Here is a 14,174-nt window from a genome sequence, read left to right on the forward strand (position 1 = left end):
ATGGTCAGATGGCTTACAGCCAAGGCTCCTCAAAGAACTGAGCCATGCTATAGTTGGTTCATTCTGCCTAAATTTTAAGGAAGGTTTACTGACTGGAATGACACCAGGTAATTTGAGAAATGTAAGCCCTGTACCAATATTCAAAAAAGGGCCGAGATATATATATCTGGAAACTACAGATCAGTCAGCCTTACATCAGTAGTATGTAAACTATTTGAAGGAATAATACTATGATTAATAGTAACCAACATGGATTTATGAAAGACCAGTGTTACTAGAAAACATATGAGAAAGTTGTAATTTGGATGGAGGAAGGCATGTGAACATAATGTATCTAGATTTTGCTAAGGCATTAGATACAATACCCCATAAATGCTTAACCACTTAAGGACTGAGCCTCTTTTTGAGATTTGGTGTTTACAAGTTAAAATATTTTTTTTTGCTAGAAAATTACTTAGAGCCCCAAACATTATATATATTTTTTTCAGACACCCTAGAGAATAAAATGGAAGTCATTGCAATACTTTGTCACACCGTATTTACGCAGCGGTCTCACAAGCGCCATTTTTTTTTTTTTAAATACACTTTTTTAAATTAAAAAATAAGACAACAGTAGAGTTAGCCCAATTTTTTTTTTATATTGTGAAAGATAATGTTACGCCAAGTAAATTGATACCCAACATGTCACACTTCAAAATTGCACCCGCTCGTGGAATGGCAAGAAACTGTGACCCTTAAAAATCTCCATAGGCAGTATTTAAAAATGTCTACAGGTTACCAGTTTTGGAGGAGGTAAGTGCGAGAATTATTGCTCTAGTTCTAACAATCAGCGATACCTCACATGTGTGGTTTAATCGCCAATTTCATATGCGGGCGCAACTTACGTATGTGTTCCCTTCTGAGAGCGGAAGGGAACACATTCTGGAGCGCTTTAAAGTGTTTTTTTTTATTTTTTTATTATTTAACTTTTTTTTTTTTTACACTGTCTTTTAAAAATAAAAATAAAAATGGTGTCACTTTTATTCCTATTACAAGGAATGCGAACATCCCGTGCAATAGAAAAAAAGCATGACAGGACCTCTTAAATGTGAGATCTGGGGTCAAAAACACCTCAGATCTCATATTTACACTAAAATGCAATAATAAAAGCCGTAAGGTAAGCGGCGGGGGGGCCTCTCCCGCCCCTGATAAAAGCAAACGCATTCTGCTGCCATAACAATGGTATTCCTCTTCAAACAGCAGCTGTATATTGACAGTGGTCCGTCGGTAAGTAGTTAATTTGTAAATTAAGATTTCTTTTTGGTGTTGATGAGATCATATGTACCTAGATAGAAAATTGGTTGCAGGAGCATGTCTAGAGGGTGGTGATTAGTTTCATACTTTTGAAATGGTGTAGAGTTGTGAATAGGGTGCCCCTGGGCTCTGTCCTAGGACTAAATCTTTTTTTTTTTTCTTTCATTTTAAGCTTTTTGAATCTTTCCAAAGTGTCCTAGGTTACTGATTGATAACAACATAGAGTGCAAAATGTCATTGCCTCAAGAACAACACAGACAAAGCAAAAATAGGATCAGTAATACAGCTTCCAAAATCGGCAACATATGATCAAATCACTTGTAAATAGGCCAAGGGCATAAGATACTATATACAACAGGGGCATTCTATGGTTCAGCTGCATGAAAGGACAAGGAAATGTTATCTTTTTTTTCAGTAAATATGTGAGCTAGTAAACCCAAATACAAGGAAAGGCCTGGCAAACGAGAGAAGAGACATCACAGGAGCACATGACTCGGGTAGTGAGGCAGAGACTTTAGTGCTGATGTCATGCCGCTGCATGATATCAGTCAGCAGCAGCTTTCTATTTTGGTTGGGTACTAGGGGCAGGAGAGGAGAGCACTGTGGATGGATGCACAGGCAACCTGGGATGACACCTACCTATGGTGACATGCTAAGTTTTGGCGCTATACTTTAAAGGTAAATAGTTTCACAACATTAAAATGATACTCTAAAAATAGTGTTAAACTCCTATGTGCATCTTTGTGTTACATCTAGAATCAGTTGGATAGTATTAGTGTGGTGGTGGTGTTTTTTTTTTAAAAAAGGTTCATAAGTGTAGAGGGTATTGAAAAAAAAAATATTATGTGTTTAAGTCAATAAAAGTGCATATAAATAAATGCCCAAATTTAAATATACACAACCAAAATTTGTGAACATGTGCATATAACGTAAATGTGAAAATGTCCACTAAACATGCAGTAAATAATAATGGTGCTGAAGTAAAAGTTTGTAGTCCAATTAAAAATCCTAAATAAATCTTGCAAGTGACTTGTGCAGAAAAGATATAACCGCTTCATAAGAAAATTCCCCCGGTGCGTATTTCCAATGTGGAGTAATGATATTGCCCTCACCAGATACCCTGCCCCTGCAGGGGTAGACTTGCTTTCACACTGTAAGCCCCTGTGTCACTGCCTGGTGTCTCCCTGGGAGGTTTTTCATCCGTTGGAAATACCTCATTCAAGTTTTCAAAGGAAGAGAAGGATATCCATAGTGTGAAAAGCTTCCACAATGTGTTTATTAAAGAAAGAAATGTACTCACATTTAACACTGTATTAAAAACGACGTCCAGAGGACGTCGTGCTGACGAAACGTGTAGAGATGCACACTCTCCTTCACAAGCTGTAGTGGCTGGCGGCTGTTTTAACTCATTGGCATTTTTAATACAGTGTATTAAAGGAAAGGAGGAATTTTGAGATCCTGGCGGGGACGAGATACCATCTTTTGAGCACTTAATAGTTGGTTTCTAGTGCCACAATGTTGGGCAAGGCTGATTTAGTCGCTTGCCATATCTGTGCCCAGTCAGCTGGGTCCAGGGATAGGTTAAGATCTGTCTCCCATTCGCTTGTGTATGAGGGTGGAGAGGATGTCGCGTGTGATAGGAGAAGGGCATAGAGGTTCGAAATTAGACCTCACCTATGTGGGTCTTTGTTGCAGGCCTGTTCAAAAGTGGAAAAGTGGGGGGGCAGAAGGATCAGAAAGTGTGTAGGAGAAGAAATGTTTAATTTGTAGGCGCCTAAAGATTTCAGATGAGAGTAGGCCATATGTTTCGCATAGATCTGGGAAGGGGATGATTGAGAATTTTTTAGAGATTTGGTGGGCCCGCAGCATGCCAGCTTTAGACCATACCACGAAGGGGGATGGGGATGACCAAGCAGGGTAGAAGGAAGGATTGTGGCTGAAGGATAGAAGGGGGTTGTGGGGAGATTGAAAATTGAATTGACGTTTGAGTCTATTCCATATTAATAGGCTGTGTTTGGTTATGGGGTTGGTGATGCTACGTCGGTGCGTGGGTGCTAGCCAAAGGAGGTTGGCTGTAGAGAGTAGTTCGCAGTCTACTGCTTCGAGCGATACCCAAAAGGGTTTTTCTTTGGCATGGTATTTAAAAAGTTGTGCAAGATGCGCAAAATGGTAATATTTTTTAAAGTTAGGTACACTAATGGCGCGTACACGCAACCGGACTTTCCGGCAGAAAAGGTCTGATGGTCTTTCCGATGGACTTTTGACGGAGTTACGCCGGACTTCTGAACGACTTGCCCACACACGAATGGACTATAGTCCGTTCGAAAATCCATTCGTTTTGAACGTGATGACGTATGACGGGACTAGAAAAGGAAGTTCAATAGCCAGTATGCCAGTATGCAATAGCTGCCCTTGTGTCATATTTTGTCCGTCGGACCAGCATACAGACGAACAGGAATTGAGTCCGTCGAAACAGATTTGAATCATGTTCTCTTTCTAGGGTCGTCTGAATTTTTTCAAGAAAAACTATCAGACTATCCCACACGCTATTGAACTATCCGACGGAATGATTCCGTCTGACCTATTCTGCCGGAAAGTCCGGTCGTGTGTGTACACGGCACAAGGCTTCCTCTTATACGGGGAGAGTAGAGAGTTAGTTTGGGTAGATAACATTTTACTTTTCCCCATATGAAGAGTAAGGCTCTTTGCTGTAGAATTAGCAAGTAGTAAGAGGGGACCTGTATTGGTAGTACTCACAAGAGGTAGAGGGTTTTAGGGAGAATGGACATCTTTACTACTGTTATTCTGCCCATCCAGGCCAGGGGAAAAGATGACCATTTAGATATATGGGAGGAGAGGTGTGTTAGCATAGGTGGGTAGAAGGGTTACCCGTGAATTTAACACAGAGACATGTGATCTGCAAGGTGGCCCAGGGAAATTGAATAATTTCACTGAGGTGGGATTGTAGGGATGGAGGGAGGGAGATGTTAAGGGCTGTTGATTTTTGTGGGCTAATGTGTAGACCGAACAGTCGTCCAAAGAGCGAAAGTGTGGTTAGTAGGTTTGGGGTAGAAATTATGGGAGGGGTAAGGAAGATTAGGACATCATCAGCAAATAAGCATAATCTATGCTGATTTCCCCCTAATTCTAGGCATTGGATATTTGGGCTGGAGCTGATTAGGAGTGCCAGAGGTAAAGAGAAGTGGGGAAAGAGGGAAACCTTGGCGGGTGAAAAAAATCTATACTCGCGCTGATGGTGAACAAGTAAAGTGATAAATAGTGAATGTGGCTGCTATACACAAAGTTCTAGACACTTGAACAAAATAAAAAGATCAATAGAGTGCTCACAAACATGAACATATTATAAATGGAAAAAATCAGTAACAAAGTCCATAAAAATAACAGAAAAAATGCTACAAATACGCTGTGCAGAAAGTGCAAAAAATGTTTCAGAAATTTTCAGGTGTACCACGACACCCCCACATGTGTCCCGACCGGATCACACCACCATCCAGCTTTTCAGTCTAGGGGTCACTTCAGACTTATGATGATATCCAAGATGCCAAATTCAGTGTTGAGACTTGATGACAGAAAACCTCTTTGAGATCCTCACAACATCCTTAAAGATGAGTTCTCAACCATATAAACAGGTACCCAGAATGAAAAAAAGATGGACTGATAGTGAAGTACAGCTAAGAACCGGTTTCATTTCACATAAAAATGCATACTTACAGACGTAAGTTAAAAACGGGCATAAAATGGAGATCGTAATACAGCAAATGCCGTTCCTGGCGTTCTTTCCAAAAGACCGGAACTGACGTTAATCGTACCAGAAGCTGCGTCAATGCATTTCGCCCTCCTACAGGGCGTCATCAAAGGACCTGGCGGGTGCCTCGTTCGATGGGGAAAGGGTTGGAACAGAACCACTGAGTGATTAATTGTTGCACTCTGATTGTGTGGCGCTACAGGTGATTATCTTTATCGGCAATAGCATACAAACCCGAGCTTCACCAAGCAAGGCCAGAAGACTATTACCATGCCTTCAAACGGGTATTTAATTGAGAGCTAAAACTGTAATTCTACAATTTTGCAAAACTCTGCTAAGGCCACATCTTGAGTATGCATTCCAGTTCTGGTTACCAGTCCTCAGGAAGGATGTGCTTGAGCTGGAGATAGTCCAGAGAAGGGCAAGAACTCTAATAAGGGGGCTGCAACAAAAGGTAGGTAGTAGGATTTTAAATACCCCTCCAGTGATCACACAAGTACACTTTTATGTAAGAAAAATATGTACAAAATCTTTATTTTAACAATAAAATATTTAAACATATGTACAAAAAATATCATTTTTTGTGTGATTACTGGTGGAGTATTTAAAATCCTACTACCTACCTTTTGTTGCAACATATTTACTATAGTGATGATACCCTCTACTGGCACATCTTTCTAGTTGATCACCTCCTCTATATAAACCCAGCAAACACACAAAGAAACTCTTTGATGATCAGGTGGGTGGAGGACCTCAGTTATGAGAACCAACTACAAACATTAATCTCTCTGATGAAGAAATGCTTAAGACAGGATATCATCACAATATACAAATTTTTGAATGGTGACTGTAGGATTGGGAGGAAACTATTTAAGAGGGTCTCTTAAGAAGACACATGGCTACACAATGAAGTTGAACAAGAAGCAGTTCAATCCTAAACAGCGTAAGAGGTTCCTTACTGTTAGAGTAGTAAGGATGTGGAATTCCATTGGTGTCAGTAGAGACTGTAGATAAATTTAAAAAAATGTTAGGTTGTGTTTCTTAGTGAACACAATCTATAGTGACATTTAAAGTGGTTGTAAACCCTTACAACCAACTTTGACCTACAGGTAAGCCTAGATTAAGGCTTACCTGTAGGTCCAAGAAATTTCTCCTAAACCGTGTATATTTGCCGAAAGACAGGCACCGCTGTCTACGGAGCATGCGCCGTAGACAGCGGCGCACTGAGCGCGCTGCAGTCAACGGCGATATGCCACGAGTGTCGGCTCCCGTGTGCATGCGCGGGAGTGACGACTTCGCAGAATGACAGCGGCGGAGCAGCGAGACCCATGACAGTGGCGCGCAGGCGCACTGAGCGCGGCTTCGTCAATGGCGAAGATGCCGCGCGTGTTGGCTCCCGTGCTCATGCGCGGGAGTGACGTCATCGCTGCTCCGGCGAATCACAGCGCCGGAGCAGCGAGACCCACGGAGACCCACCGAGAAGATGGATGCGCTGGACTACAGGGGACAGCGATGACTTCGCTGGCTCCTGTGTCAGGTAAGTGACACATAATGGACTACTATGCGATGCATAGTAGTCCATTATGCTTTACCTTTGCAGGGAATGAAAGAGGAAGTAAACCCATCAGTGTTTACTTCCTCTTTAAAACCGTAGTAACATACATACACACACTCTCAGGTTGAACTGGATGGACTGGTGACTTTATTCAACATTACTAACTATGTAATTATACAAGAAATAGGAGCAAATTGGGAAACAAGTGTGGCATAAGTATATGTTAATTTTGCTGTCTTGAAACAAGAGTTCAAATTAAGACGTGCACCTGCTGGAGATGTAACTCTGCGAAGGGTTGGACACAAATTTTCCAAATATTTTGACACAAATTTTCCAAATATATACTGAAATATATGATAAACCTCTCACACCCACCCCCTCTATAGCTCTTCTATCTATTTTACCAGGTACCATCAAATCACAAAAACATAACCTAAAATGTTTCCTCTGGGAAACATTTAATTCCTAGACACTGGAAAACTACCTCCCCCCCATCCCTTATTGCAGGGATAAGCAATTAGCAGACCTCCAGCTGTTGCAAAACTACAACTCCCATCATACCTCTTTCTCTGAGTGTCATGCGTGTGGCTGTCAAAATCTTGCTATGCCTCATGGGACTTGTAGTTCTGCAACAGCTGGAGGTCCACTAATTGCATATCCCTGCCTTATTGAATGGGTGGGCGAGAAAAATTACATTGTGCTTATGAAGGTGATGCAGGCCAAATCCCAAGAAAAAGAAACAAAGTTTTCATTTATCTGGAGTATCTGGGGGCATTACTCTACTTAAGATAAACTGAAGCGCAGACTCTCACCAATAAGCACTGCTTGAAGAAACTGAAAACCCCCATCTATGGATAAATGCTTGATTGTCCATGAATAATAAATCCACTAAAGGATGAGGCCCACTTTCTCTGCACCCCCTCCCCCCTCTTTTTTCACACCCCTATAACCTTCTCCCTACCTGGCTTCCCCCCTTTACTAACACTTCTCCCTCTTCCTAGCTCTTCTATCCCTAGTCATAGATAACCATTCCATGAAGTTGCAAGTACTCTTCATCCTTAGTATGAGTACTTCAGATAGTCAAGGGACTTGGAAATACACTGAACCTGGGTTCTGACACTTAAAAATGTTCGGTTTAGACATATTTACTCCCTCGGTTTCTGGACGCAGCAGGTTCCCATAGGGGCATCCAGACAGTCAGGGATGGCAACCACCCGAATGTCAGTACTGTACTTGAAACAATACTGCTTAGACATACCCACCAGTAAACTTTATATATGTAATGGAATGCACTATATTCTTGTTTATACAATTCAAATTTATTCAACCAGAATGCCTTCTGTCAGGTGTCTGGTCCTGTTCTTGCTCCTTTTTGTTTAAAAATGTACTAAAACAATAAAAACTTATTGAACCTAAATTAAGACGTGCAAACTGGTGCACACCTAATGTTACCACTCATATTTTCTTTTCTTTATGACTAACGTGCACATTGTCTCTAAATCAAATGTCCTTCATCTCACCAGATCCTCCCAGGTGTTCGTATAATCATTGCAAATCCGGAAACAAAGGGACCCCTTGGAGACTCACATCTTGGGGAGGTGAGTCATGTTATCCTCTGATGTGTAATCCTTCAGCCAAGTCACAGCATGATAAGGCTTTTGCTGCATCTAAGCTGAAGTTTTAACCTGCTTAAAACAAGCAAAGAGCTGACTTTTGACTTATTATGGGAGTCTATTGATTTGCAATTGGTTAAAAGGAACAATATATTAAATATAGTTTCCAGCTGTCTATGGCTGTTGGGTGTTAAACATGAAAAGGATATTTATATTCCAGTAATTTCTCTGTGCAAGAAATTGCACACTATACCCATGTATTATACAATTTTAGAACATTATTCTTTTTAATTATTGTCATTGTGATTAATATTTAATTTATCTGCTGATCAGAAATCAAAGTGACTCGTAGGCACTGTTTTACAACTCAGTGCTGTTTATAAACGAGATTACATTCTTCTTCTCATTTGTGACAGAGCATTAATCAATGAGATTTAGTTCTTCCTTTGGTTTAACGGAGTGTCTCAGTTGCTTAGTGCATTCATGTGTCATTTGCTTTTGAAAACTGAAGTTTGGGTATATATGTAATTAACTTGTGTCTGAAGTATTTTCTCTATTAGGATTACTGCATTTACACACAATAATGTTCTTCCTTGTTAATGTTTAAGCTTCATTGCAGCATTGTAATTGATTTTGAAAACATCATAAAAGTGTTGTAACAATGCGGATAGATAATTACGCTTGTTAGCGCTATAGAAGTCTCCCGCTGCATTGATGACGTTGTTGCAAAACTTTCACATTGAAAGTGTAGTGACGGTTCTGTGCTATGTGGTTACCACAACTTTTGTTAAAGATCAGACAGTGATTTGCTATTATCAGGTAGAGTATAATGTAAGGATCAAGCAATGAGAGGCATCAGAATAAGTTATGTTAGATAGAGCATTCTTTTCAAGTTGACTAACCGCTGAGGAAAATAACAATGGGAGAGAGAGAACTGTATGAATTAGGATAGCAGTCAGTAAGTACACTGATGACTGTTATGAGAATTGAAACTGAGAAGAATGGCATCAAAGGAATCTACTGTGCACAGATATAAGTGTCCCGGTATGATATGACATTTATGTTTGAGTGCTAGTCTATGAAAATAAAATGATTATTTTCAGTGGTCAGATCATGTTCACACAGCCAGTTACCATGTGATTTTTATTTTAAGGCTGGCTTATTTTTGTTTTTCAGAAATGAATGTTTATACTGTGCCCCACAATAGTTTGTATACAAATGTAATATAAGATGTAAGTCACATCCACCCTTGGGCTTAAAAGAGACGTATGGCCAAAGCTTTTTTGGGCATACACCTATTGTGGGTCGCAAGAGTGCACTTGTACTCACCTGTGACCCAGAATCAGGTGAGACTGGGCTAAAGCCACTGTCCGCTGGCCTCACAGAGCTGCTCCAGGCTCTGAAAGGATCCCAACCATATTGTTGGGATCCAGCCAAAGCACTGATTGACAGCTGGCTCTCATTGATCTGCTGAAGACCGAAACCAGCTGCATCTGCCCCTTTTAGCCTGGTGCTCCAGTGAGTGCTGGAGGGGCAGAGCAGAGAATGGTGACTAATAGGTACAGCTCCCTGTTCAGAGCTGACGGAGAACTAAGCAATTAGCGATCATTTAATTGCTCAGTTCACAGGTTTGGAGCCCGCAGGGGTCAGCTACAGCATGAAGGTAAGTATGTACGTTTTTTTATGCATCCCAAATTTCTCCTTTAGAGGAGAAATGTGTCAAATGAAAAAAAAAAATTGTACATGTTTTTGTTACATCCGGCTGTTGCTGGAGTGTCTTCTATGGGTATAAATACACTCTGAAGACATGAGTGTACCCTTCAATAAAGAATCACTCAGCAGTCATCTAAGGCCCCTTTCATATATGCGGACCGTTCAGATCCGCCTGTCAGTTTTTTAGGCGGATCTAAACGGTCGCTCCATACAGCTCTATGGAGCGACCCATATCCACTGACAACTGATCCGCCCCGATCTGCTCTGCGAAATCCAGACTGATGGAAACCCTATTTTCCATCTGTCTGGCGGATTTGATCAGATGAAAACGGACAGGTGGTCCGTAATCATCCGATCCCCCCCCCCCCCCATAGGGGAGATAGCGGACTCTCTGACAGGTCCGTCTCTGCACAGAGTGCAGAGACGGACTTGTCATCCGCCGTCTCAGCGGGGATCAATTGATCGATCCCCGCTGAGCAAGCGGATGGTAAATACGGACAGACCCGTGTGAAAGGGCCTAATCCCCATGGCCAGCTTTATTTGTCAATGTATTCAACAAACAAACAGATTTTTGCCATCTGTATTGCCCCTTAACAGCCAATCAGATTTTAGTAAATTGAGACTATTTCTCTGTCAGACATTTTGATAAACACATCCATATAACTTTGTTGACAACGTACTAATGTTTTTTGATGTATTGTAGGGATGATTCATAAAAAAAAAAAAAAAAGAGGAGCCAAAAAAGCTCACATCTAGTAAGATGTTGCTTTCAAAGCTTTACTATCAAAATGTAAAATGGTACTGTGTTAAAATATGATTTTTTAGTTCTTGTAGTCATCTAAAGATTGACACTTTGAGAAATTAGTAAGAGGATGTAGCGCTTACAGGGAAACTAACACATTAGAAATAGATTATTGATCTAGGCAGACAGCTAGTGTTAATTGTAATGTGACATTCAGTTTTCAGTCCTACAGTGTGTTACAAGGATTTAATGCTTGCTCATGTGTAGGTGGTCTTAATGTGCAGTTCAGACATAACACACTCTCAGTACATGCTTATCACTTGTGCTCAATACTTCAATATACTTTATTTATATGGCAGTAATAAAAGAGATATCTGACTAAGCAGACATTATTCATTATGACTCACTGACGTTTATGCTTTTATCTAGGAGGCAGCTATATAAGCAATGCATTTTGGTAAAAAAAAAAAATTCTGTTGCTTAAATAAAGACTTTGCAGCTAAACAGTTTGCAATGTTCTTTGTTTTCATGTAGGCAAATTAAAAAATGACATTTGTTTCTTGATTTGTAGATTTGGGTTCATAGTATACATAATGCCAGTGGGTACTTTACGATCTATGGAGATGAGTCGCTACAGTCAGACCACTTTAGTTCTCGGCTCAGCTTTGGAGACACACAAACTGTATGGGCGCGGACGGGCTACCTGGGGTTCCTGAGAAGAACAGAGCTAACTGACGCAAATGGAGGTAAGATATTAGAGTATGCCTATCGTGAAATATATTGGGGCTAGGATTCCTGTTCTGCAGCTAAACATTTTAGTTGCCTGGCTCTGTCTGGTTTCAGTGTCGTTGACCCAGAACAAGCATGCAAAGAATGATCAATATAGAAAAGCATTGAAGGTAGTGGAATGGACTGGTGCACTACACCAGTGCCTACTGAAAACTGAACCACTCGGCGGGTACCTGTGCTGCCCATATGCATATCAAACTGTGTTTATAATGGATAAATGGATAAGCAGAGGTCACCTTCAGTGAAAACTGCACGTTAGAACAATAAGTAAATATAGGCGGCTAAGTATTGATCCACCCCGTGATGATCCGCTTGCTCAGCGGGGATCGCTCAGTTGTACCCGCTGAGCTGGCGGTGGACAGGGTGGTCTCTGCACACTGTGTAGGGACCGCCCTGTCAGCTCTCCGCTCTCCTCTATGGGGGATCAGATGAACACGGACCGTCTGTCTGTGTTCATCCGATCCGCTCTGCAGACGGATAGAAAAATAGGATTTTCCTCCGTCTGCAGAATCGGACAATAGCGGAGGCGGACGATAGCGGGTGTCTGCGGATGTTCGTCCGCAGACACCCGCTATCCCATAGGAATGCATGCATGTCCGTATTTCATCCGCAAACGGATGGATGAAATACAGACATAATGTCCGCATGTGTGAAAGGGGCCTATTGTAAATGCTGAGCTTGGCCCTCTTCTTCCTAAGCCTTTCTATAGGTATTCAAGGCCACCTTTTACATGAAAGGAATCAACTGAGCAGTTGAGATAAGTTGGGGCCAAGTCTCAAACTGTACAAGAAAAGTAAAAATGTGTATATTACTTCATCTGACTATTTCAGGATCTACAGATTATTTTCTTTCGGTATGTGCTCAGTTAAAATTCCCCATGTTTGTGACAATTACTTGCCATGAGGGTGTAGATATTTGAGCCAAAAGAAAGTAAATTAAAGGTGAATTTGGTATACATTATTTGTATTACAATAGTAAAAAAAGGGTACCATGTTTTATCAAATATGTCTAATAAATGAAGTTATAAGAAAATGTGAGTTACAAACTAGGAAATCCTTTGTAAAATTATTTTTAGCCTCAAAGCGGATTCAGTTGGCTGTGTACTTGTTAAACTGCTCCATCTAGCATTATAGGAGATTCTGGTCAGAAGACAATTATTAAGAGGTCACAACCTCAAGACACCTGCCAACTGCTGTGTAGGAAAAATACAAAGTAGTTTATTTGAGATATAAAATGAAAGCCTGAACCATGTAGAAAGCAGCTTCCACCTTGTTCTTTACCTGACAAAAGATCCAAGCAAGATGAGTTTGTGAAAGTCTACAACTCCAGAACAACATCCCTTTACTTCTGGTTGGTTAGGGAAGCAGCTGTTTACATTTGTGGTATGGGCCTGTTTATTCAAGATCATTTTATGCTTAATTCAACAAATTAAAACATACATTTTTTGTATGTTTGTGTGTGCCAATAACAGCCGCCGCTGTGCTGGCACGTGCAATTGGTGTGCCAGTACAGCGGTGGCTGTTACACGAGCGGGGTGTCCTGTGTCAAGGTTACTCGATAATCTATCCAGTGTTCTGGGTTTAGTGGGGAGGCTGATGTTATTGGCTCCTTACAAGCTAGTGGGTTCAACTACACCTTAGTGAGGACCTTGCTAGTGGTTGTCCTTACCTGGGATATGCCTGTGATACTTTGACATAAATAATTCTACAAGAAGAAAACTTCTCTTTTTTGCCCTTTCATCTTGTTAGTTACTTACTGAACTGTTATACCCAAACTGGAATTCTTGGTGGGATTACCTGACCCCCCCCCCCAGCAGCTGCCTTGCATTTTGTCTACCTTAATTTGTTTTTAAGCTATGCAATTACTTCCTATACTCCACATTATATATCATTCTGATTCTCCTGAAGAAGTGCAAGGCATGTAATATGTAGAGCCTAGAACATTTCTACATTGCTTCCCTGTAATATAACCACACTTTTGGATCCATCACCACATCACCTCCTTATATGCAGATTAAGGTCACATCTTCGATCTACATATGAATGGAATGCTAAACAATTAATTGCTATGTTGTATTACTCAAAGGCCCCTTTCACACTGAGGCGTTTTTCAAACGCTACAGTGCTAAAAATAGCGCCTGTGTAGCACCTGAAAAAAACGGCCCCTTTCACTCCAGTGTGAAAGCCGGGGGGCTTTCACACTGGAGCAGTGCGCTGGCAGGACGGTGAAAAAAGTCCTGCTAGCAGCATCTTTGGAGCGGTGAAGGAGCGGTGTATTCACCGCTCCTACCCATTGAAATCAACGGTCAGCGCGGCTATACCGCCAGCGGTTTTAACCCTTTTTCGCCCGCTAGCGGGGGTTAAAACTACCCCGCTAGCGTCCGAATACCGACACTAAAAATAGCGCCACTTTACCACTGACGCCCGCACCGCCCCAGTGTGAAAAGGGCCAAAGACACTTGCAAACTTTCTGTAAATGTAATTTTAAACTGCATTTTGACATCCGCTCACATGTAATACATAGAAATTCATGTCATTGAAACAGCTGGTAATTGCCAGTAATAGTAGTGAAGGGAGTTCACATTAATAATTAATTAATCCAGTTATCAATTCTTAGCTGAATATATATCTTTTATTCTTTGCTTTAAAATGTGTATAACCCATGCAAGGAACTATTGTTCGTACCCCCCCCCCCCCCCTTCTT

General features: G+C 41.1%; 1 protein-coding gene across 4 annotated transcripts in view; it reads left to right on the forward strand.

Annotated features, from left to right (window-relative positions):
- The window catches only part of DIP2C (disco interacting protein 2 homolog C), a 689,547-nt gene that overhangs the window by 662,708 nt on the left and 12,665 nt on the right, over window positions 1–14,174 (forward strand). For all 4 annotated transcript variants that reach the window (XM_077491128.1, XM_077491125.1, XM_077491127.1 and 1 more), the window contains 2 exons: window positions 8,138–8,212; window positions 11,254–11,428. In XM_077491128.1, the coding sequence (XP_077347254.1) occupies window positions 8,138–8,212; window positions 11,254–11,428 (250 nt within the window). The remainder of the gene's footprint in view (window positions 1–8,137; window positions 8,213–11,253; window positions 11,429–14,174) is intronic.

Source organism: Lithobates pipiens, unplaced genomic scaffold, assembly GCF_037356315.1.
Source record: "Lithobates pipiens isolate NorthernLeopardFrog02 unplaced genomic scaffold, aLitPip1_a1.2 Scaffold_19, whole genome shotgun sequence".
Taxonomy (NCBI): Eukaryota; Metazoa; Chordata; class Amphibia; order Anura; family Ranidae; genus Lithobates; species Lithobates pipiens.